The 24,913-nt window shown below is 41.4% G+C and overlaps 3 protein-coding genes across 3 annotated transcripts in view; 2 read left to right on the top strand and 1 right to left on the bottom strand.

Moving 5' to 3' along the window:
- rspry1 (ring finger and SPRY domain containing 1) overlaps nucleotides 1–3,588 on the top strand; it is a 14,998-nt gene extending 11,410 nt beyond the window's left edge. Inside the window, exons 14-15 of the mRNA XM_084555131.1 lie at nucleotides 402–506; nucleotides 608–3,588. Coding sequence (XP_084411257.1) covers nucleotides 402–506; nucleotides 608–704 — 202 coding nt within the window. The 3' untranslated portion in view covers nucleotides 705–3,588. The remainder of the gene's footprint in view (nucleotides 1–401; nucleotides 507–607) is intronic.
- Nucleotides 3,589–3,794: 206 nt separating this feature from the next.
- arl2bp (ADP-ribosylation factor-like 2 binding protein) lies at nucleotides 3,795–7,539 on the top strand. The gene is made up of 7 exons (XM_084555132.1): nucleotides 3,795–4,453; nucleotides 4,754–4,817; nucleotides 5,337–5,398; nucleotides 5,809–5,915; nucleotides 6,011–6,096; nucleotides 6,301–6,397; nucleotides 7,401–7,539. The coding sequence occupies exons 1-7, from the start codon at nucleotides 4,435–4,437 to the stop codon at nucleotides 7,497–7,499; spliced, it is 534 nt and encodes a 177-aa protein (XP_084411258.1). The 5' UTR covers nucleotides 3,795–4,434; the 3' UTR covers nucleotides 7,500–7,539.
- Nucleotides 7,540–9,867: 2,328 nt separating this feature from the next.
- Nucleotides 9,868–18,706, bottom strand: pllp (plasmolipin). The gene is made up of 4 exons (XM_084555133.1): nucleotides 18,233–18,706; nucleotides 11,734–11,910; nucleotides 11,151–11,264; nucleotides 9,868–9,976 (listed from the first exon to the last, which is right to left on the bottom strand). Exons 1-4 carry the CDS (start codon nucleotides 18,392–18,394, stop codon nucleotides 9,875–9,877), a joined length of 555 nt encoding a protein of 184 aa, XP_084411259.1. The 5' UTR covers nucleotides 18,395–18,706; the 3' UTR covers nucleotides 9,868–9,874.
- Nucleotides 18,707–24,913: the final 6,207 nt, after the last annotated feature.

Genomic DNA, 24,913 nt, shown 5'->3' with positions numbered 1-24,913 from the left:
ACTTGCCATAAAAAAAAAAATGAATGTGCATTAAGAGTAATATGAAACCGCTGTATCATGTCTGCAGTTAAGAGTCAGGCACTCGTCTTCTCCAGCTCGTACTCTCCATTATGAGACCTGTTCTTGATGCTGCCAGTACTGTAGTTTGGTATTTCGTAATTTAAGTATTCGATTAATTAATGTGAGGGTTCAGTTATCTGCAGTAGACATCACATGAGGATACCAAAGATTTTCGTACAATATATTTTTTCTCTCTGTCTGCAAATGGATTATAATTTAATTAACTTAATGGATGATTGATCCTTTAATAGCCGGTTTCCTTGTACATATATGCATGCCAGTGTTGTCGTCACAGTCCACAGTGTATGAAAGCATCCTTTATTTGTTTCTACGTTTCTCAGACACCGGCGTCTGGCCTTACTGAAGCAAGTCAGCATCCGCGACAACTGCTGCACGCTGTGTTGTGACGTCATGGCTGACACAGAGCTGCGGCCCTGTGGACATGGGTATGTGTGAACCGAGAGAACATTTGTAAAGAAGGTCTCCGACAGCCACTTATCTGAATTAATAATAATTTCTTCATTTTTTGTTGTTTTTTGTCTTCCAGTGGTATGTGTATGGAGTGTGCCTTACAGTTAGAGACGTGCCCCCTTTGCCGCCAAGACATCCAGACCCGCGTCAGACTCATCGCACACGTCTCCTGACACACCTCCTGCCCTTCGTCCAATAAGAAGAGACACACAAGCCCTACAGCCTTCTCCTCACCAAACGGGGCAGCGAGGACGTTGCCACAGTGTGACGATGCCGGATCTGCAAGTTCTGGTCAGAGGAGGTGGTGGCGGCGGCGGCGATGGAGGGGTGGAGAGAAGAAAGCAAGGAGATGAGAGGAGGGGGGATCAAACCACAGCTGGACCCCCCCCTGAAGCATTTCCTCATTTAACTTCATCTCCTCTTTTTCTTTTTCTTTTTTTTATCCTTCTGACCACTCAGAGCTGGGCCAAGAATCATCAACTTTCTACTAACAGTGCATTTTTCAGACACAAAGAACAAAAATGAGAAGCGGAGGACAATTTAATCTGCATCGCCTGCAGGGCCCCTGCATAAGGTTATTAAAACATTCTTTCAGAAATGAGGCTCCTACTGCGCTTTAAGTCTAGAGGCTACTACTATTTAATCCCATCACCGCCATGCGCACGTCTGCAGATCTGGCTGGGCTGGGTAGCAGAAAAGGACACGGTGTGTAGTACAGTACAGTATTAAAACCGAGGTACAGTTACATTTGAGATGTTTCTCACTCTCTTGTTTTTGGCTATAGATATATGTGAATTATTGTATTCTCGAGGTAGCATTTTCATTCTCTTTTTTCCAGCACCTGTGCTTTGAAAAGATTCGTTGTTGGGTAAAATATCAGATTTTGCTCTTGGTGTCAAAAAAAAAAAAACACCAAACATTTTCTGATTCATTTGACAGAACCACTCAAAATCAATTAGCGGCCACACAAGAGAGAAAGAAAGTGAATGATTCATGCTACACAGCAGGTAAAAAAAGAAATACTTCAGTCTGTATTTGAACAGACTTTTATAAACCCTGCTGCTTTTTGTGCTTTGTTGTCTTTGCTCAGATGTTAGTTCCTCAGTCTCAATCATGTATAAACCAACCACAATAAACTGGGATTAGAGTTTACAGAAAGTTTATGTGTGAATGAAACCGAGTGTGCCCCCTCCCCCTCCCCTCCTCCAATTATAAATGCATATTTTGAAGAATCCTCTGAATTTATCTGAGATATATCTTGATCGGTGCTCAAAGAAATTTGGCAACAATTTGTAATGCGGCTCCACCGTGAGTCAGACTCATTTGAGGGGCCGCGTAAGTCTTAATTGTCGTTGGCGATGACAAACAAGTACGCCTGTGTATACACGACCGTTTTCAGTTACAGGGTGTGTTTTCATTATGTTTTCTGAATGAGGCTGATGTCGGCTGAGAAGTGCACCAGGTTTTGTTCCTTGACTGTTTTCCGAGTTGAGTCGTGATTTGTTAAATTGAAACAAACGTGAAATGTTTTAATTGAAAATAGTTTTCCTCGATATCAGTTTACAGGTTTATCCTTGAAATTATGTAATTATGAGTTGGGTTCGTCAGTGAAATACTTGACCTAAATGAGCAAAATCACTTTGAGAGTGTGGGCCTAAAATGTATTTATTATTCACTAGCAACCAATCACAGCCAGTGTAAAAACTTAAGATGATGATGGTGACCTTCTTTGTGCTCTGTATAAACATGACACATTTTGCAGTATCTTCATTATCTCCCTCTGTTTTCAACCTTGTGTTTTCTTTCTGTGTCTCTCTGTCCATCCTTTACTTGAAGCATCTCTGGGTTGACATTTGTATTCTTGGAAACGGGTGACAAAATTAACAAATGAGAGATTCTGAGTCAAGAAAATTCTGCCTGTAAGATTTACAAATCTCGTGGCATTTGAAATTATATAGGCTGAATAATTTAAATTCATCTTAATCGAATTGTTTATGGAAGAGTTTCTTCTCCGCCAAACTGCATGAGCAGAATCTGGAAAAATCATTCAGGCTACACTATAATGGTTTCTGAAGATAATGTGCATCTCTCGGTGTGAGACGAGACTGGTATGGTCAGTGTTTACCTTGTATTTCCCTGGAGCACCTTATACATGGAGGTGAGAGACGAGCTGTCACTGTGGTTGGAGATGAAGTTCGGGATTGTAAAGAATTAAGTTGTGAGTTGTATTTAAAAACATCCATAAAGGAAATTTGCCCCAGAGTTCCCAAAGATGTGATTTATTGCAGAATTGTTGTTTCCTGAAAATGTGGTATTTGTAATAAATGTATGTTAATGTGACCAGTTTGTATGACCGGCTGCTGCTTACTCACAGGTCGAAGTTGGAACTTTACACACACTTGTATATTGTCATTAAGACTTTGTCAAACCACTCTGAGGATTTCATGTCAACAAACTATAGTTTTAGCACATCTACTTTATACATGACATGTTTACAGATGGATTACAATTTCAGTGGGTCCAGAGTTTACATACACTCATCTGACCGTGCCTTTAAAATGGTAGAAAAATTGTAGTTAATTATGAAGTGGCTTTAGAGGCTTCTGATGGGCTAATTGACACAGATTGAGTCGATGGAGGTGTACCTTCAAACGTGGTGCCTCTTTGTTTCACATTATGGGAAAATCAAAAGAAATGAGCCAAGACCTCAGTCAAGGTACCACGTTCAAATGTCCAAACAGCACTATGCAATACTGTGCTTTTGGAAATAGATGGCATCATGAGGAAAAAGGATTATGTGGATATATTGCAGCAACATGTCATTACAGATTTTTCGAGAGGCCACACAAAACCCTTAATCCAACAGAGATTTAGGCAGAACATGTGCAAGCAACTGGATCTACAAACCTGACCTGGATACACCTGTTTTGTCAGAAGGAAAGGACCTGCAACTTCTTGTTGTAACTTTTTTGTGATGAAAGAAATAAAGGCTAAAATAAATCTTTCTTTCATCTTATAATAAAGTTGCAATCCTAACTGACATAAAACAGGAAACGTTTACTAAGATTAAATGTCGGAAATTGTGAATAACTGTGATTAAATGTATTTGGCTGAGGTGTATGTAAACTTCTGACTTCAGCTGTAGTTAGATATTATACTTCGTTCGGTAAAGATGTGGTAATCTAGGCTCAAATGTACTTTGCTGTGGTTTGTTGGGGGAGCAGTACCAGCAAAAAAAGGACATAAGTAGGATCGACAAATTGATCACGTTAATGGCAGTGAGTCTGAGATGTTTGTCTCAAGTGAGGGACAAGAGGACGCTGGACAAACTGCTCTCTGTTATGGACAATCCATCTCATCCACTACACCAGACAACAGAGGAACAGTGGAGCTCATTCTCCAACAGACTGATCCAGCTCCACTCCCACAGTGAACGCTGCAGGACTTCTTTCATACCATTCTCAGTCCAACTGTACAACAACTCCTTTCTGTTACAGATAATGTTATTCATGTTAATGGACACTATTGCACCTTACTACCATTCCTATGTATATAATTAATATTCTTCCCTCCCTATGTCTTATACATTTTTTTGCTTATACTACTTTTATTTTACTACATTTTTACTTTTATCTATTTATTTTATTTAATCTTTCTTTTACGCTTAGTTCTGTGTTGTAGTGCTACTGTGACCAAGCAGTTTCCCTTGTGGATCAATAAAGTTTATCTCAGTCTAAATGAACTGTGAACTCCTGGGTGTCAGCGTTCCCAGGTAGGAACTAACGTTCATAGATTGAGTTCTAACGAACGGCTTATACAGGCGCACACCTATTCACCGTTCCCTTGGCAACAACGTTTCGTTCGCTGTTGACCATCCAGCCATTAACGATTTAACTAAACAAAATGGACATCCAGGAACTAAGTAAGTGGATAAAGTGCAACTGATTAACATTGAATACACTTAAGACGTGTGATAATGACTACTTTAAGTTTCATACCAGTAAAACACGAGATATAGCCGTTAGTTCATTTAACGCTGCATGTGTTTGGCTAACGTTAGCGAGCCGTTAGCTAACTAACGCTACTGACCAGTAACGGCCAAAAACTAACCACACTCAGCTTTGTGATTTAACTTTATTATATGGTGTTAAAGTTAGCATTTGCTTGCTAGCTGTTTCATCTGGCCGTCAGTATTCAGATGTTTCCTTGCCTCATTCTTCAGATGTCCGGAACTGTACAGAGATACCGATCATAGATGTGGACGAAGAGGACTTGGCTATTTCCAGGTGGGTTTTTTCGCAGGTTCTTGCAGTTTTTTTTTGGACAATCCCGGGTCTGTCAGAGAGGGGGTCTGGTCTCGATCACTATAGGACAAGTCTTCAGACATTTGAGTGTTTTTTTTATTGTCCTTGTATTCAACCAGGTTAAAATCTCCCCTCAAGGTAGTCTTATTAGCCTCTTGGGCTAGTATTTGTACTCAAAAACACTCAATAGACCAACTCACCCCTCTATTAAGTACTGCATCAGCAACTCAGCCCCCAAAATATTCATGGACACACATTACCAAGGCTAACTAGCTAGAGAAAGGCTCACTAGAGAAAGCAAACAACGACACAGCAAATGATGTAAGAAATGTTAGAGAAAGCAGTATTAACACAGAGCAGCGATATAGTGGTCAACTGTATAATTTCTATAGCATATAACAAGCGCTGCACAGCAGCTTTTGGGGGACTGGAACTGTGTTTACCTTTATTTTGGGGCTCATACACTTCCTCATGCTTTGTCTCTTGCTTTTCTCCCTCCAGCTCCTCAGCTGCAGACTCGGCCTTCGATGCTGTTATCGGCTGTATAGAATACATCATCATGGGTAGGATTATTAGAGAAGCTGTTGGAGTACATTAGTCATTCACTGAATCATACTGTTTGTGAAAGATGACTAAAGTGATGAACAAAAAGTAAGAGTAGTTGTTTTATGGTGTGAAAGCAAACTCACATGCTTTGTGTTTCCTGAAAATTAAATGGCTTCCGAGACGTACAAGGAAATTGGGGTTCAGTTTCTAAAAAGGCTTCAATCATATCTGTCAGTCTTGTGAGAGAAATGTCTTCAAGGTGACTATGAATGAAATGCTGCGAGTGATACCTAAAGAATGCACAACTCAGAAACAACAAGAAACAACATTTTGTGCAACATCAGCCAAAGGCACAGGAATGTTCTGTGTTTCAGTAACTAGTGGTGAAGATGTGCGATGTTCTGCATGTCCATTACTTTTGTCTCAGACGAGGAGTTCCAGCAGCTTCAGCAGAGCTTCATGGAGAAACACTACCTGGAGTTTGACGACGACGATGAAAACAAGCTCAGCTACACGCCCATCTTCAATGAATATGTGAGTTGCAGGAATCAGACTAAGAGATTATGTGTTTTATACAGTGAGGAATTTCACCTAATAGAGAATCCTTAACAACAATATCTGTTGTGCAGGTTGGCCTGCTGGAGAAACACCTGGAAGAGCAGCTGATGGAGAGGATCCCTGGCTTCAACATGAACAACTTCATAGAGCTGCTCATGTAAGATGTGACAACACAACATATGCTGTTTTCCAATTAAAACAACACACCTGCTTGGTAAAATAAAATGCTGTCACTGAAAGCTACCAGGTAACTTATAGATGAGTTGTTTTGATGCACTTGTTGCTCCTGATAAATCGATTTTGCGATGGACCACAAGGTGGCACTAAAGTCCACTGAAAATGTGTCTGCGTGTGTTTGCAGGCAGCACAAAGAGGAGGTCCCAAGTGACATCTTTGACATGTTGCTGACATTCACCGACTTCATGGCCTTCAAGGATATGTTTCTGGAGTACAGAGCTGTGAGTAGTCTGGAGAACCTCCTTAAAACAAAATTTGCAGCAAATTAAGATTATTAATTTCTGTTTTCTTGTAGACACGTTGACAAATCTTGACTGAATGTTATGTTAAACAATTTGTCAAAGCAAGTGACTAGCGCTTCTATCTGTAATGAGGAGTAAAGGTGGAGTCAGTCATTTCCTAAACAGACTGTGTTGCTGTGCTCCATCACAAGCTCTGTCCCCCCAAATGCAGGTAGCATTCAGCTCTAAAGGCTTGATTATGCTTCCGCGTAGTGATCACGCAATGGTCACGCAATGGCCACGCAGTTGCTTGGACGCAGTCGTGAGACCGTGATGGTTCTGCGTGGGGTTTACGTGTCGAAATGCATGCCACACCGGTAGAGGGCGCTATGATTTTTTGTGACCGACCGACCGGTTATTTACCTTCCGGCTTTTGTCGTAGTCACAGTGAACGATGGACACCGAGACAGAGAGACTGGCGTTGGAGCTCCAAATTATTCAAGCAGAGGAAGAAATACTTCTATTGCAAATTAGGGCACGACAAAGGAGACAATGATGTTTATGAGTGGAAACCGGTCTCCAGCGGATGTAGTTAGCGGACCAATCACAGCCAATGCCGCTGCGTTGCTGCTGCGTTGCTGCTGCGTTGCTGCTGCGTTGCTGTTGCGTCGTCTCGACGCGCGTCGAGGATTTTTGGAGGTGCACGTCTGGCCCTTGCGTAGGACGCACGGGGGTCCGCAAGGACGTAATAGGTCCGCAATAGGTCCGTACGCGCCCTCGCGCTGTGTCAACGCGGAAGCATAATTTGGGCTTAAGCCCTCGTCTGATCACAGCCCTCCTTTTTAAATGAATGTTCGTAGACTGTGAGGAGATACTCTTTGCATTGCAGTGAAATGACTAACTAATGACTAACTACAATCATGTCCAGTACCTGTAGTGTATTTGTGCATGCATGAGATACTCTTGCTGTTAACACCAGCTGTGTGACTCTGTGTGTTTCCAGGAAAAGGAGGGCCGAGGTCTGGACCTGAGTCAGGGACTCGTGGTCACGTCTCTGAATCTTGTCGTCTCCAAACACAGCGGCTCCGCTGAATCTCAGTGACGCTGACACACGCGCGAAACAATCAGAAACTTGAATTGCCTCTTCCTCCATATGTTCATGTAAAATTTTTGTTCATGGGCCTTGAGAAAAGTGTTCGCTTCAAGATGCCGTCTGTGCACAAATGGCTTTTAATAGACCTGTTTCAGAGCAGACGCTCAGACTCGTCACAAGGGGGAGAGCACAGGTGCAGTTAATGATGGCACAGTTCCATTTATCTGTAACACTGAACCAGCATGCACAATAGTAGGACCTCCACCAGGTGGAATGCAGCCATCGTCAATACACCTGTGCTGCTCCTGCTTGTGACAGGTCAACATGTCATATACGCATTCCTCTGTGTTTTATGTGTTGGGTGTCATGGAGGAGCCTTTCTGTAGTTCTAAAGTGAAGATGGAGCATTTTACCTTCTATCTACTCTCCAGCCAATGTGCTGCATACAATGACTACTTGTAATATTAACATTTCCTGAACTGCAACTCGCATGTGAGAGAGGCCCAGTCCTGATTTTACAGTCATCTTTTTATTCACACATGGTTCTGTTTAGACGTTGCATTTATTGGTTCTGTCTGTTTGAAGAATCAAAATAATTCTATTGCTGGTGCACGACTCAATTTTCAAGCCTCAACAAATCCTCTAATAAGCAGAGAAGGAAAGCATTAGATATGATTGAAGGTTTTGAATCTTCTCTACTTGCCTGGTATTTTTCATAAGAAAATATCTCAGTAGAATTAATAATATATGTTATATGAAGATTTAAATTATTTGGCCATCTTATAAATTCTTTTGGATTGAATGTTGTGCTTGTGAAAGTGTTTTTTAATGTATATAGTGTTTGTGTGTACGCGAGTGTGTGTGTGTGTCTTCAATTGGTTTTTGGTACAATGTCAAATTGTTTTCTACTTGTTTCCACAGTTTTCATTCTAAATGTGTTATTTATGTCACCAGTGGGGGGAAAAAACTGTTGTTAAAAAAATATTTTCAAATAAACAAGTTAAAGGCTTCTGTTGAAATCATTAAGTGCTTTATTTCAGGTGCAGGGTGGAGCCCTAGCACTCAATGCATTATTCAAATTTGGTACAAAAAAAAAGAAAACACGTTTTAAAGGCATGTACAGTACAAGAGGAGCGGTTTCATGTAAATCATAAAAATATGTCGCACACTTGTGAAACATTATTTTAAGGATTAGAGGAGTCATTTATGTTCTGTAGTAACACACATCTTCAGAGTTTTATTTATTTTTTTCTTTGTTTTCTCGTCTATCGGATGTTTTTGTCAGAAGCGCGTATGGCAAAGTATCCTGTTACAAGCTGAAAAGCCTCTGTAAGGCCCTGTAAACACAAAATACAAAACAACTCGTGTTTCTTCATGTTTTGGGATAAGACAAAATATTTAACATCCAAGCCTCTAATAAGTTTGAATGAGTAAGATTCAGGGTTAACTTCAGGGTTGGATACAGTCAGTGCCCTGAAATATTCTATCTTTGGAAATGTCCTATTGTAGTAAAATAATACTACAGCTGTCCAGGGTGTACTCTGCCTCTCGCCCGATGACAGCTGGGATAGGCTCCAGCCCCCCTGTGACCCGTCACAGGACAAGCGGTTACAGAAGATGAATGAATGAATGAATACTACAACTGTACTAAAAGAGTTTTACAGTCACAGACGCATGAAATAAGCATCATTTCATATGTACCTTTGCAGTTCCTTTCACAGTTGAGCCTACTTTAAAGGAATAGCACATTTTGTGAAAAACAGTCGTAGTTTTTATAGAGTTAAAAGTGAAGATTGATACTACTCTCATTTTTGTGTTTTAATTAGTTAGCTTAAAATAAAGATGGAACACAAGGGAGGAAACGGTTAGCACGGTTCAGGACAAAAGTAAACAATAAGATCTTCCCTCCAGCACGTCTAAAGCTCACTTATTATTGTCATGTAGTGAGCTATAGAGGTGCTGGGACAATTATTTAATTTCCTCTTGTGTCCACTCTTCATGCTAAGCTAAGCTATGCTAAGCTACACTAAGCGGCTGACTGAATAAGGGGATTTGGACAATTTCCCCCTAATGTCAAACTATTGCTTTACATGAATAATGAGACCTGATGTGTGTGGGTGTACTAAAGGTGTTATTTTAGGAATATCTGATGTGGTATTCCTCTTGTGTTGATACTCTGTTTGTTCAGACTAATGAGTCTGACTGAAAATTAATGTTTAGATAACATCTGTCCAGAATAGGTTTCAGCTTATTTTCTGTTCCTCTAGGGTCAGGATTCAGGTTACCAGATTCAGCAGTAATAGTCAAGTGACACTGTGCCGATAGACGAGAATCCGCGCCGAACTGTTCTCCCCTGGAGCTGCATCAGAGGCCTCCACGGAGGCCTAGGTCGGCACCATGTTGGTGTTCCCTCCATTCCCCCTCCAGTCCTTATAGGAGAAGAAGGCGCTGGCGCCGTACGCCACGTTCACCACAGCACCGAAGAACTGGACAGAAGGAATCAAAGGAGGGTGAGAAAAGACAGTTGCACCTCTTATATGAGTTCAGAAAGCAGATAAAAGACAGCTCTCATAAATCACAGGTATGCGTTCACATCTACACCGATCAGCCACAACATTATGACCACTGACAGGAGAAGTGAAAAACATTGACCATCTTGTGACAATTCAATGTTCTGCTGGGAAACTTTAGGACCTGGCATTGGTGTGGATGTTACTTAGACATGTAGTACCCACCTAGACCACACCAGGGACCCCCACCCCATAGCAATGACACACACACACACACAAAAATCGTTTAGGAACAACTTCAAAACATGAAGAACAGCACAAGGTGTTGACTTGGCCTCCAAATTCGCTAGATCCCAAACTGACCAAGTATCTGTGGGGTGATCCACAGAGGACCCTCCACTCATCCCATAGGACACAGACCCAAAGGCCCCCACTGTTGCCAGACACCACAGGACACCCTCAGAATGACCATGTCCATTCTCTGATGAGTTCTAGAGGAACAAGGGAGACCTACACAATATTAGCAAGTTGGTCATAATGTTATGCCTGATGCCAGTGATTTAACAGCTTGCTGGAAAATGCTAATTGCTCTTTAACCCCTTTGCCACAGAGGCAGTAAAAGGTGGCTGATAAAGGTGTGATTTAGGATTTATAAAATCATATAACAATTGCCACCACAGCTGTAAACCAGACTGGACTTTAGTTTATGTAAGGGACTGTAAAGGTCACTGGTGAACTTCAGAGCGTGCAGCCCAGCAGCCACCTCACTATTTCTCAATACATCTTCAAATCTTTGTGCATGTGACGTGTGTATGATTGATTTTGTGTTTTTTTTTTTTTTTAAGCAGCAGCAGGGAGGAGCTAGTGGTAGTTTCGGTACAAAGTTAAATGCCCTTCCAATCACATGACACCCTCATAAGCCCATATTCAAGTGTACGGTGTGTGCAGCTGCCACACCCTGATAAGCAAACATGCCTTCGGAAACACACCCAGCAAAACAATGATGGCAATGAGAAGGTTAGACTGAATACATGATTGATTGATTTTTTTTCTGTAGACCAAAGAGCATTTGCAAACCCATGATCAGGTGTTCTCAGAGTGTTTCTTGCATATTTAAACAGTTCTTCAAGGGTGCGTTAGTGCATCTTACAGCAGCAGCTGCCAAATGATTGTATGCGCTCCAGATGAAGCGGTCCACAGTTGCTGCGTTGGTCACGAAGGCAGTGAAATAGAGGACCGTGGCTATGCCGTGATACACCATAACCTGAAAGAAATAGAGACATTTAAGACGAATTTCATCAGTCCACACTTCACAGTCTTTCTGCTGCTTTTACCCTCTCCAGCTTTTCTAAATCCTGCCTCCTCATCTTATTGTTTGACCATCTTTCTAACCACTGTCCTCCCGTTTTTTTATTTGATCAAACCTCAATTAATTCTTGACCATTGGTAGTAAACATTTAAATCTAAATTTCAATCATTCGTCTTGTTGTTGTGCACATTTTCTCAAACGCATTTAATTACCCAAAGCTCTAAAATCTTGCCTATAGGAGTCAAACCATCTGTACATCTAATACCAACTGCAAAGCGAGGCTCAAAAAAAGAAAGATTATCCAACTTTCCCTCAATGTTCTGGTTGCTTCAACTTTTGCAAAGAAAAGCTATTTTATTTTATTTTATTTAAGCTGATTCTTCCATTCGTCCCTTCTTATCCCTTCCCCGTGTCCCTTCCCTACCACCAGGGCCCAGGGGACGGAGGGCAGGTGTCGCTGGGTGCCGAACAGGAGCATGAGGAAGAGGACGGTGGTGAGGATCCACAGGGTGACGGCCACAAACATCACCCAGCCGTATGCCGCCGGCATTACGTAGTAGAAGGTGCTGGCTATCAGCGCCCAATGGATCAGCCCCAGAAGCTAGAGGGAAGAGAAGACAAGACAAGACCAAGCAGGTAGTGTGAGAAGAAGTGGAGCAGCATCTCAAATGTACTGAAACTAACAAACAACAAAACAATGAGATCATTAAAAACTAGTGTATATACACCTATCAGCCATCACATTATGACCACCTTCCTAATATTGTGTAGGTCTCCCTTGTGACTCATCAGAGAATGGACATGGGCCTTCTGAGGGTGTCCTGTGGTGTCGGGCAACACAATGTTGTTAGTTGGGGGGCTTTTGAGGGGAGGGACCTCTGTGGATCATCCCACAGATACTTGATCAGTTTGGGATCTAGTGAATTTGGAGGCCAGGTCAACACCTTGTGCTGTTCTTCATGTTTTTTTTTTTAGTTGTTCCTAAAGCATTTTTGTGTGTGTGTCTGTGTCAGGCTGCATCCTGCTGGGGATGACTGCTGCCATCAACTAGTGTCATTGCTATGGGGTGGGGGTGTCTGGTCTGGTCTAGGTGGGTGCTACATGTCTAAGTAACATCCACACCAATGAATGCCAGGTCCAGAAGTTTCCCAGCAGAATACTGAATTGTCATAAGATGGTCAATGTTATTTACTTCTCCTGTCCGTGGTCATAATGTTGTGGCTTATCGGTGTAAGCCAGGTGCAAGAGAAAATCAAGTTTTGTTAGTGCAAAAATGATATCCAAACTTTAGTGTCCTGCTCAAGTACCCGGCCCAAACTGAGTGACCCAAGCTGGAGCTAACAAACATTTACTGAACAGAGATGAAGCCAGAAGAATTTTTCGTGCTTGTCCGGCAGAGAGACATGGAAGAGGAAATTCATTTGAAAAGAGTAGTTGTGGCCTGGATTGCTTTTATGTGTCGTTACGTATTTATGGCGGTGCACGCCAGGCGCTACGCTGTAGATCTGACACGTACATGTATGTTGCTCACCAAGCACACAGTTTCCGCCCAGCTTCATAACGTTAATCCAACTCTGACTCCTCTTTTAGTCGTGAAAAAATGGTGCTCTTAAGCTGCTAAATGCTCAACTATGTTTGCAGACATATGTCACCGCTTCTGGGTTCAGATATTTAATCCACTGTTATTACGTAAATGTTAACTGAAAAGTCCTCGCTTAGTCATGGTGCTAAGAAAGTAACAGTAATCTGCTTTTAGCCCTTCACTTCCTCTTCTTCTCCAAAGCATGTGTAATTTGGGTTTTTTTGTTTTTTTTTTATCACAGAAAAAAAGGAACACATTCACTAAAGGAGTTCCCCACACAGAAGTCTCCACTGACTTCAACACAATGAGACTTTGAGGCAAACAGATCTTTAACACCTTACCTACATACCAGCTCTTACTAAAACGAAAAAAAAAAAAAATGCAAAAAAATGGGATCATCTTCTTGTTTGTCTGAAATTTACGTCAGAACTAGAGTCTTTAAGACAGAAACTTCGTCCTGACAGAAGCCACACAAAGCTCCTCTCTTCTTCTTCATCTCTGTGCATGTCCCTCTGCGTCTGTCCCACGAGAAAGGACGTGAAAGAACAGTCCATTATGTATGCAGAGATCATGTTTCACTTTTTACACGCCGACCTTTACAAAACCCCTCTCTTAACAAATACGTCTGTCCTGACTTCCCTCAAAGGGTCGGCAAATAACTTCCACTTCTGACCAAACAAACTGTTTTATGTTTGCAACAGGTTTTAACACAATGATTAGTTCAGAAAGGAATTTCAATGGCTCTCATCTTTGCTTATTTTATGGGCAAATCAGCATCGAGATAAAGGAAGTGAGTGAAATTAGATGACAATAAAGCGTGATAAGGCATACTTTGTCCTCTGGTTAAACCTCGCACTCTGAGGCAGTTTATACATTATGCAGATGCATTTTATAATGCAGCATGCAGGAGTTTTATTAATTAATAATGTGGGAGGAGACAGAAGTTTGAAACGGGATACTAATTGCCGCTCATGATATAAGGTTCGGTATCGAAATGTTTAGGTCGTTTTATGTCACTGCTGTTGAAGAATGCGGATGTATCAAATAATGTCAACAACAACATGACCTTTAGGTCGACTGATATTCATATCAGTAACACTACTTGGAAAAATCGTTCCGTGTTCTCAGCTCACCAGCCCTTACGGCGAGTTAAAAGGTCTACAGATAAACCAAAAGTCTGTTTTTGATAATGTTATCATGTCTTTGTGGGTTTTGCTGAAAGTATGACTGGTTAGGTTACATCATGCAAATGAATTCTTGGGAAGGGAAGCTGGTGACTGCTGCACATGACTATAGAATTTCATTTACAGACCTTGTTAATAAAGTATATTATGAAAAGGAAGCTGTGTTTTATTAATTTAGCAAAAAGTGTGAGTAGTCCAACCAGGAGATCCAACTTTACTTTTCTTGGAGTATTGTAAGTTTGATAAAAGAACATATACGTGTGACAGGTGTGTGTAGAGGTTGGCCTGTTGTTGGTTGGTGTAGTCTGGCCTCACACTGTTCAGGGTTTCTTTTTGGTGATGTCCTCCCAAATCACTTAGTTTACACTGTACGTTAATGATATCTAATTACTCTTATTTCTCTGTTTTGGTGCTTTTTGCGTATTGATTTCACCTTGGAAGAGGGATCCATCCAGAGAGCAAGGATGCACAGCCTGCACAGAATACAATACTGATATAATTTATCATCCAACAGCGGAACAACGGCACCTTTCCAGACAGCCTGACAGACTGTGGATCAGTGCCTCCACAGGCTCTGTATGGTTTTAGGATCTTGTCATAAATTGCAACAGTAAAACTTGCGAGTCTGAAACAAAGTTTTTGTAACTTGCAAAAAAGAGTTTGAGAGACGCGAGTGGTGTGGCGAGAGAGTCCTACCAAAAATCAAAAGCTGATAAATGAATTTTCAACTTTCTGAAAAGTAGGTTTAATAAAGCCACCTCTGAAATCAGTGCAGCCATCCTGTCATGGTTCTGCATTTTGATTTCCTGTGTTCATGTTTTGAGCTTCGTTCATGTTTCATGTTTTTGAGTTTCCTGTCTTGCCTTCTTCCTGTCCTGTGATTTCCCACCTGTGTAATTGTCTGCCCTGCCCTGATTGTTTTCATCTGTGTGCTCTCTGCCCTTGTGTGTATATATAGTCCTGCCTTTCCCTTTGTGCTCTGTCGTGTCGTACTGTTTTTCACTTTTTCCCCTGCATTCTCAAGCTCTGGTCTTGTCATGTTTCGTTCTTGTCTTTTTGAAGGTTTTGATTTTTGGTTTTGGATCTCCTGCCTTATGCAGCGCCTTGTGTTACTTTTGGTTTAATTAAATTAATTTTTTGCCAACTCCTGCCTCATCGCCTATTGTCCAGCGTTTGGGTCCTACCTCACCCTGAAAACCTTGACACATCCATCTTTTGAAATTTCCAAATAATATTTCTCCCTTTTTAGCAGTCTTCAGATCACCATCTACTAGGTTTCAAACCTGGAAAACAATTAGAGAATAGTGATCAGTTTGAAAGTGCTGAGAGCACCGCAGTTCTAAAGACGGAAACACAAATTAATATTTGCAGAAGTTAGAAATTTTGTACAGACTTTGAAATATTAATTTCAGACTTTCAAATTTGAATTCTAAATTTCAAGCCTTCCTACTTGAGTTTCAATGTTTTACATGTTTTTTTTTTTTTTTTGCAGTTTTGAAAGATGGAATAATCTTGATCCTGTGTCTCTGCTGGGAAGTATTAAGGGATTAAGCCGGTACACTGTAAACTATATGGATAAAAGAGTACCAGCGAGAATGAAAGAAAAGGGTGAGAGAAAATGGCTTTGAGGAAAAGACGGGAGGAAGAGCTGAAGGTTTGCAGAGCTGAAGATGTTGAGGTTTGTTTTCTCTGGGCGTGACCAGGATGGATAGGATCAGGGATGAGTACATTAGAGGGACAGCTGAGATAAAATTAGAGAGGCCAGGTTGAGATGGTTTGGACATGTTCAGAGGAGGGAGAGTGAATATATTGGTGGAAGGATGCTGAGGTTAGAGCTGCCAGGCAGGAGGTCTAGAGGAAGACCAATGAGGAGGTTTATGGATGTAGTGAAGGAAAGACATGAAGGTAGTAGGTGTGAGAGAAGAGGATACAGAGAATATATATTGAACACACTAATTGAATTAGTTTTCTTCCCCATCCTTACAAATGCTGGAGACTGTGTGTAATCAGCTATCTCCCCAGCACCAAACAGTAAAGTTAGGAACCAGCTGGCGCATGGAACGGAGCATTTAGCAGCTAAAGAGGTAAACTTTTCCTTTAGGAGCTGGTGGAGACCAAAATAGAGGAAAAAGCAGATTGAATATTGGACTCAGATTAGTTAGAGCAAAGTGTTTGTTTTTCTGTACTGTTTTGATCTCCAGCCATTCATTCATTATCCGTTATCTCTTATGCTCAAGAGGTGTGTGGAGGAGCTGGAGCCTTTCCCAGTTATCTTTTGGCAAAAGGCAGAACACACCCTGGATAGGTCGCAACCGGTCAACCATTCTCACATTTACAAGAACAACTACGACAAACTTAGAATCACCAGTTAACCCAACAAGCACGTATTTGGACTGTGAGAAGAAAGCACAGATTTGAACTTTCTTGCCATGAAGCGTCAGCGCTAACCACTACCACCCACTGTGCCCAACAAGAAAAATCAATTAATGCAGGTTTAAAGTTCCAGCAAAGAGGCTTGAGATATGATTTATGGCCTGGCTTTTATCGCTAACACCAGAATTCTGTTTTATGATTCTGCTGCAACCTTTACTTCTTATTAACCTTTGGTCAATGTACTAATTTAAACATTAAACGACTGCAACACGTGATGTGCTGTCAAGTACTGTCACAGAAGCGACCTGTACGTGCCATGTACAAGGTAAATGTTGGAACATGCTAAATTAGCCGTCGCCTTCAGGCTAGCTCTGGGGGTTTCAGGCCGGATGTTGTAAAGCGTCTTGAGATAACTTGTAGTGTTATTGATGCTTTAAAATGGAACTGAATTGAATTGAATTGACTCCCAGTGTTCAAATAAAGTGGCACACCTCGTAAACTGCTGCTGAATTCTTCTTCTTACTACTACAACTACAACACCATTAAAAGTCATTAAAAGTTGCTGAATCATGAAGAGGTGATGAATATGTAACAGATTTTATAGAGAGTTAACATTAACAGTGGTGCCTGTGTCCTCTGAGACTCAGCTGTTGTCTCTGCAGGTTGAGAGCAATAGCGGGACAGTTAGAGAAGTGTGACAGGAGGTGACGTGGCCCCCAGGGGACAAAGATCTCCTGCTGCTGTCACATGCCTTCTGTTTAGATAGAGTCTACTGCAAACAGATCCCTGAAGCGGGGGAATAGATAAACCAGAGGCAGTACTAATGCCACTTCCATCTCCATCCCGTGCCCCCTCTCACAATCAAATGATATCATAAAATGTACAGTACATACAGAACCCACAAGAGCCTTATCGGTTTCATTTCCAGGCCTCAAATGACTGCGTAACTATCCCGGTGCACACCGCCAAGCAAAACAGCTCCGGTCATTATCTCGTTGATGGATAACCAGTGGCATTTATGGCGCATGGACTGAAGCTCGTTGACATTTAAATTGTCAACTCTTTAAGAGCGCTGATATACAAATATCTTTTTCTGGAGCTGCTTTAATGTGGAGAGTTTATCACACAGTGTGGTTTCCCTTCAACTCATCCCCGACAATCAATATGTATATTTAGAAAACTTGTCTTGTCTCTATTTTACTAACTCTAAATCACCTTAAATATATTTTTTAAACTGGTGCTGCCAGCGTTTGGCTTTAAAATGAGGACAAATTAAATCCAAAAGCACAAAATAACACGTGAATAGTGTTGAAGGAAAAGTGTGGTGAAAAAATAGGAGGAAAATACTCAAACCAGCAATGAATGAATCTAATAAACAGTGCCCTGAGCAGCCGAAGCCTTCGCATCTTTGAGACACACTGTTGCACAGAATGACATGTCCCTTAATTACCTGAAACACTGACACTGTAGTTTATATTGCTCCAACATGCACCATCCTACAGCTTCAAATACGCTCCAGAGCACTAAACATCTATCAATCAACAGCTGAAGCTTGGCCCCGACAATAAAAGGCACAGTTTGCTTCTGTTTGAGGATCATTTACTAAAAACTGCAGCTGATTCAGGAACACTTGTGACCCCTTTATAAAAAGAAAAAGGTTGTACGCGATGTGATGCTTTTGTAGGATTTGATGACAGTAAGAAATTTAAAATAAAAGCAAAGAGAAAAAAGGTGTCTACTGTATGACAGAGCAGTGAGCAGTGAGCAGTGGGTCTGTTACTTACTATTTCTACCAACATGAGGATGGCCGGGATGCTGCGGATAAACGACAAGTCCATGTAGAGGCTGGAAGCCATCCCTCGGATTCTGTTCCCCCCCTGATTGTCGTAGTTGTGGGAATCGGGGGAGCTGGTCTCCGTGGAAACCTTGTTCGGGAAGTCTGCCATGATCCCGCAGCCTTATCTGGAGATGGGTGTCCACCAGAAGCAACGACGAACTCTCCTTAAAGACTAGGATTCGGTCTCAGAACAAGGTGCTCCTGACGGGAACTCGTCCTCCTTCCACAGTTTTTTAACTCCTCAAGGAAAACAAAACTACCTGAAATGAGTGAAACCCCTACATCAACCGACGGCAGCAGCAAAGCTTCACAGTAGAGATGTTAAAAAAAAACACAAATATGAAGTAAAACACAAAACTGCAATGAGAAAATAAAAATAAATAAAAGAAAAACAGTTCAAGAGGAGGTCAAAGTTTCAGGTATCCAGCCACCAGTGCCTCCACCTGCACTAACAGGTGTCTAACGGTGGAGGTGGAGGGGAGGGAGTCTCTCTACACTTCTCCCTCCCTCCCTCCCTCCCTTTCTCTCTCTCTCTCTCTCTCTTCCACACACACCCACACACATATTGAGTGTTTCGTCACCTTATCTCCTTTTCCTTCAGTCTGGCACCACCCATATGGCTGCTGGAGGCCAAACACTCTCTGGGTGTGTTTGAAAACTGCAGCTAAAATATACACACACACACACACACACACACACACACATGCACACCTTGTTTCCCAGGTGTGGATTTCCTTTAAGTGCTGATCCTCTGTGACTTCTGTATATGTTCTTTACCTGTATTGTGATAAGGGGTTGACACACTGATGTATTTAGTTTAATAAATTACACATTACCTGATAGGATCCTGTCAATTTTTAACTTCTAAAACTCAAAATCCTATAAAATTCAAACAAGCAGTGAGGGAGAACTTTGTCAGCTGCTGAGCTGTTGAATCCAATTTATACAAGATAAAAGATATTTAAAATTATTGGTAACTATGGTAAAATAACACACCTTCATCCATTACATTTACTAAACTCTTGATATGCCATAAATATGGTCGTAACGACAACAACGACCAAACAAACCTTGTAATATAAGTAATATAACAGCCCATGAAAGTTATTGTATTAGAGAGTTGTTTAAAATAACTGAGAGAGCTTTGTGTTGCACTGACAGTCAGTGCACTGGGCTAAAAGCTAAGCTAAGCTAAACAACTGTAACCCTGAATTCAATGCAGCTTAACAGCTCCACGAACTGCATCCTCCAAAATGATCGTGCAGTTTAATTACTCCCGTCTTACACCGTTTCAACATAGACTGAACATTTAACTGTGAATTTAAGAGGAATTTAGTGCACAGTTGTTGAGCTCTTCTGGATGCCAAACTGCGTCTCGTTGTGTATGTACCTGTAATATATGCGGTGACAGCAAAGTTGAACCGAATCTAATCTGTCTGCATATACACTCTGTGGCACTAAACATGCATCAGTCCACAGCTGAAGCTTGTCCCCATCCATAAGGCACAGTTTGCTTCCGTTTGACAATCATTTACTTAAAACTACAGCTGATTCAGGAACACTGTGCAGGTATTTGTGAACCCTTTTTTAAAAAAAATAAAAAAGGTTTTATGTCTTTAGTGTATGTAATTACATGCAGTGGCAATAAAGTTTAATCTAATATGTCTTCACTAATGTAAGTAATGATTTGTAAAATGAGTGTCATTTGTTTGAATAAAAGCGTGCTGTCAGAAGTGGGATTCGAACCCACGCCTCCAGAGGAGACTGCGACCTGAACGCAGCGCCTTAGACCGCTCGGCCATCCTGACTGGAGTAGCGCCCCCTCCTGGTGTTCTACACGTGACACAAAGAAGTCACAGAAAATAAATAAGAATCCAAAGTGCAGGAGGAGCAGCAGAAACGATTTCATTTTTTTCTCAGTAAGTCAAAAACATTTCAGTTTGCAACCTGGTGCATTTACTCTTCTTACATATCAGTTCTTTGTCCCTTGACTGCATGCAGAGGGCGACATTGTACATTGACTCTAAACTTTAGAGTCATGCGGTGGACACAGGTGTCAAACACACGGCCCGCGGGCAAAAAAGCGGCCCGCCAGAGGGTCTAATCTGGTCCGTGGAATGAATTTGCAAAGTGCAAAAATTACATCAAAGACATTAACTGCAATTTTTCCAATAAAAGTAACTGCTGTTCCAGGGATTCACTCAGATTTAATAAGAGTTGTGGATATAACGCAACACTGAGACCTAGAACTATACAGAAATTGCACTTCTTTTTCTTATGAAATGTCCGGCTGTTCATTACATGTTTTGTAATTAGAGCGGTTCATTAAATGTCAACATTTTCATAATGAACTTCTATGCACTAAAACAAAGGATGATGATTACACGCTAAAAACTGGTACTGTGAGACAGACAGCCATTCACACTCTCACCTACGGCCAATTTAGAATCACCAATGAACCTAACCAGCATGTCTTTGGATGGTGGGAGGAAGCTGGAGTACCTGGAGAGAACCCACACAGACACAGGGAGAATATGCAAACTACACACAGAAAGGCCCCAGTCGGCTGGTGGATAGCGCTATACATAGAAAAATATACATAGACATATTGACAAAAACAATAAATTAAAATGACATGAGTGAATTAAATGACATTAACCAAAATCTACCCCGTGCAATGATGCAAGAGATGCAGGGAAGTGAATCATCCACAGAAGGAGAGTCTGATATGAACTTTGTGGTGGAGTCAGATCATTCTGCTTCCTCTTCTTCCTCTTCTTCCTCTTCTGACCTTTCCACTGTGAACGGATCCTGCAACAGGAAGGACTTCAAAAAGTGGTTAAGTCTTTTTAAGAGATTTATGCAGAAAAGAAATTAGTAATATTAACCAGTTTTATGGCAGTTTTCTGGATGTGAAAGTCTTTACCAAGACTTTTTAGTCAAATTATTTTTTACTTTTACAAGCTGTTTCTTGGGAGCCAAAACCTTAGATTTCATCACAGTCATGCCCAGGCACAGAGTGGATGAATGGAATTACTTGGAAAATGCGTTATCATCCGTTCCATATGAATTGATGTGCTAATCTTTTTAGTTTCTGATGGAGGTCATTAGTATTCATGCCACATTTTTTTTAAATTCAAGTTAATATAATCGCCCACAGTGGACTGTCAGGTTGTAGTACCAGAGGAAGTGGAGTGGAGCTTTATTGGAGAGGTTTGCACGGTTGGTCAGTGTACATATAGGATTGTGATGGGCACCATACATTAAGTTTTTTTTATGTTGCTTCACGAAAGAGAGAGGATGTGGTGATCAAAGTCCAGAAAGAGTAAAGGGAACAGAGACAAGTGATGGTTTAACCATCAAGGGAGCGCAGGATGAAATGCTGCTGACTCTGCACAGTCCAGCGGACGCCATCATTGGCAAGCACCGGCTGGGTGTGCTGATCATGATAACGTTTGGTACCTGCTTTTTAATCTGTGGTGCAAAGGTAACAGACACAGCAACACACCTAAAAGAAACATGAAGAGTTGAATTAACGATTTGAATTATTCATATTGATGAGAACATGAGATAGCACACCACACATTAAACATTGTCACTCTGAGACCTGAGAGTTTTCTGCCAGCATCATCAAAACACCAAATGAACGCGAGTATTTGTTATTTATTTGGCACAATGAAATGAACTAATATTCACACTCACACTGGGCTGAGTGTGTCTGGGTGTGGATGGCTCGTGTGAATTGTCACAGCTGTGTGACAGCAGAGGCTCCGGGGCTTAGACTGGATCGGGAAATCTGTTTGTTGGATGAAGGAAACTTCTGGACGAGACGTGTGAGAATGTGACCAAACCACACAGACAAGGGCTCGTCCTCTCACAGCTTGCTGGGAGAGCAGAGATGAACAGGCTGACAGACAAGGAGGCGACGGTGGTGTAAGGGTATAACAGACGCACAGAGCCACCGATGGCAATAAAACATAATTAATAAAACATGTCGATTAACAGATTGAGAAGCCTCTCCTGCCTCGACATTTGCTCTTACATGTTGTATCTGTTTTGAAGTGTTGGACAACTCCAAAGACGCCCTGAAAAACTCAAAGATGGACACTGAACAGATCTGAATTCAACAAGGTTCAACAAGGAACACTGACTAGTATCCAATCTAAGAGAAGTCTGTAATTGTATTGCACTCTGTTTGTTATGAGTAGAGTAAGTATAAGCAGTAAATAACCATGTGAACACACAGATATTTTAATACAAACTTCAATGAATATAATTAATTGTGCTTTATGCAGTAATCCACAGATTTATGTCCCCAAGAGGTTTTACCCCCTTTCACAACTTGAGACCAGAGTCTCTGGCTGAAAATAAGCCGTTAAAGCACCATTCACTGGACAAAGAAGACAAGATTTAAACAGGTGATTATCTGGTCGTTAACAGACACTATTTGTCATGATTCTGAGTTTTGATTTGATGTGACACTGTCTGGTTTTCCGTGTTTCCTGTTCTTATTTTGTAAAGTTATTCCTTGGTGTTTCTTGTCTTGTTTTACTTCCTGTGGTTTCCCTCTTTGATTGTTGGATTGGTTTCTCCTTGTGAGCTCCGTCCTCATTAGTTTCACCTGTGTCTCTGCCCAGGTGTGTATATGTAGCCCTGTCTTTCTGTTTGACCTCTGTTGAGTTGTCTCCTATACTACTTCTATCCTCCCATTGCTGCAGAGCCTTTTCTTATCGTTCATTAATCTCAGTTTTGTTTATTACTCCTGGATCATCCCTGTGTCCTGCATTTGGTTCCAGAACCTTAGATTTTATCACAGTCATGCTCAGTGTTGGGATCTGAACCTGGTGGTGCATAATCAGGTAACCACATGGCTGCTTTTGTCTTGGGAACAAAGGAGCCCTGGAAAAACTCTATTACCCACAATCCTCCAGGTGTGAAAAACTGACCAAGCAGTTCACTGGCTGACAGTGGCATGTGACCTATGAGGTCATCAGGTCATATAAAATGCACCGTTTGGCCTTTGTTCTCTCTCTTATTCTCTTATTCTCTTACCTCTTCTCCTCCACTCCACACCTCCCCGGTGGAGACCCCCAGCTGCTAAGCTGCAGCTGGGTGCCAGGTAGTCTGCTAACAAAGAGCAACTACTTGCAGGCCTGTTCTCCATACAGCAGCGAAGCGAGTTCCTGCTGAGGAATCTACACCAGCTCTTTAGCCAACAAACAAAAGCTTTGCAGGCTAAACTCTCAAAGAACAGGAGCCACATGGCTAGTTAGCACCGAGCTGCTAACAAGCCACTTCAAAGGACTTCAAGGAGCGGCCGGTTTCCCTCCGTTTGCCATCAGGAAAACACAGCAAGGACTTCAACTTTTCCCAGCTCGGCCCTTCCATCAGCCAGCTTAAGGAGCAACACACCAGAAATGGACTTTCCACCAACTGGTAGTATGACCTGGGCCTAGTTAAGCTAAGCAGAGCATAGAACTTAAACTTTGATTGAATGTGATATTTATGTTTATTGAGTTGTTTATAGTATAGTGGTTTGATGTTAGTTTAAATTGTGCAACACATAGACTCAGGGTCTTGCATGCTTAACTAACCACTCTTCCTCTAACCTGGCACCTCATAAAACCCTTATCACATTCCACACATCTACTGGCGAGCACATGGTCTGAGTGTCCCACTCAGCAGCCATTGTTCCTTTGTGTTCAAGACCTCAAGGCCCAGCGGCCATCTTGACACGCCCACAACCGGCGGCCATCTTGGCACGCCCACAACCAGCGGCCATCTTGGCACGCCCACAACCGGCGGCCATCTTGACACGCCCACAACCACACACACACACGCACGTAGTATTGAGTACACTGTAGTTACCTTGTATGTTAATTTTATTCTTGTTAATAAATGTCTTTTAAACATACCTGTCTGTTTAATATTGCACAAGAGTGAATGTTGCCAACCTCTACACTGTCAAGAACTCCAAATTCCTTCAACTGTAACTAGTTGTTAACATGGTAATTTTGGTTATAGTTATTAAGTTAATTATTAATCCGAACTCCAAATTGACAATTTAGTATAATTTATGAGACTGTTTTGATTAATTGGCTATCTTTTCCCTTCCTAGAAGGGTGGTGCCCCGAGGTGATCTAGTAATTCAGATCCAATTATTTAATAATAAATAATTATTTTTGATAATTATTAATTATTCATGATAGCCAAACCCCAATACTGAGTGCCTTAGTACCAGGCCCAACAAATGGTGCCCCGTGTGAGGCAGAGTACTGTTGGCAATTATTCATAATTGTGCAATATTAATTTCAGCATAATTTTGGCCAAAGCCAAAAATATTTTTGAACAACTTTTAGACTTGCCAGAAGTCTTAACGTTCAATCCCACTAGTCTACCACAGGAGTAGATGTCCAGTTGTACTTACGAACAGGTGCAGTGTGGTGATAATTTATGAAATTCACAAATTGATAAATTATTAATAATGCGTTATTAATAACTACCGTTTTCAGTCCCATTGTGGGACATTAAGAGTTGCTTTTGCTGCTAGCTAATTCAAGTTGAACCTACTTTTCGTAGTAAGAATTTCTGCATTCGAATACCACGTATTCATGCAATCCAGTCAGGC

Source organism: Chelon labrosus, assembly GCF_963514085.1.
Source record: "Chelon labrosus genome assembly, chromosome: 11".
Lineage (NCBI taxonomy): Eukaryota > Metazoa > Chordata > Actinopteri > Mugiliformes > Mugilidae > Chelon > Chelon labrosus.
The sequence above is the reverse complement of the archived record's forward strand: the minus strand, read 5'-3'. Positions and strand labels throughout refer to the sequence as shown.

Excerpts from the sequence above, each read along its gene's own strand:
- arl2bp (XM_084555132.1), top strand. Across the intron at positions 5,916-6,010 it reads CGCCCATCTTCAATGAATAT|GTTGGCCTGCTGGAGAAACA; the intron begins GTGAGTTGCAGG and ends TCTGTTGTGCAG. Across the intron at positions 6,097-6,300 it reads AACTTCATAGAGCTGCTCAT|GCAGCACAAAGAGGAGGTCC; the intron begins GTAAGATGTGAC and ends GTGTGTTTGCAG.
- pllp (XM_084555133.1), bottom strand. The coding sequence starts at position 18,394 with ATGGCAGACTTCCCGAACAAGGTTTCCACGGAGACCAGCTCCCCCGAT. Across the intron at positions 11,265-11,733 it reads CCGTCCCCTGGGCCCTGGTG|GTTATGGTGTATCACGGCAT; the intron begins GTAGGGAAGGGA and ends TATTTCTTTCAG. Across the intron at positions 9,977-11,150 it reads ATCATTTGGCAGCTGCTGCT|TTCTTCGGTGCTGTGGTGAA; the intron begins GTAAGATGCACT and ends CCTTCTGTCCAG.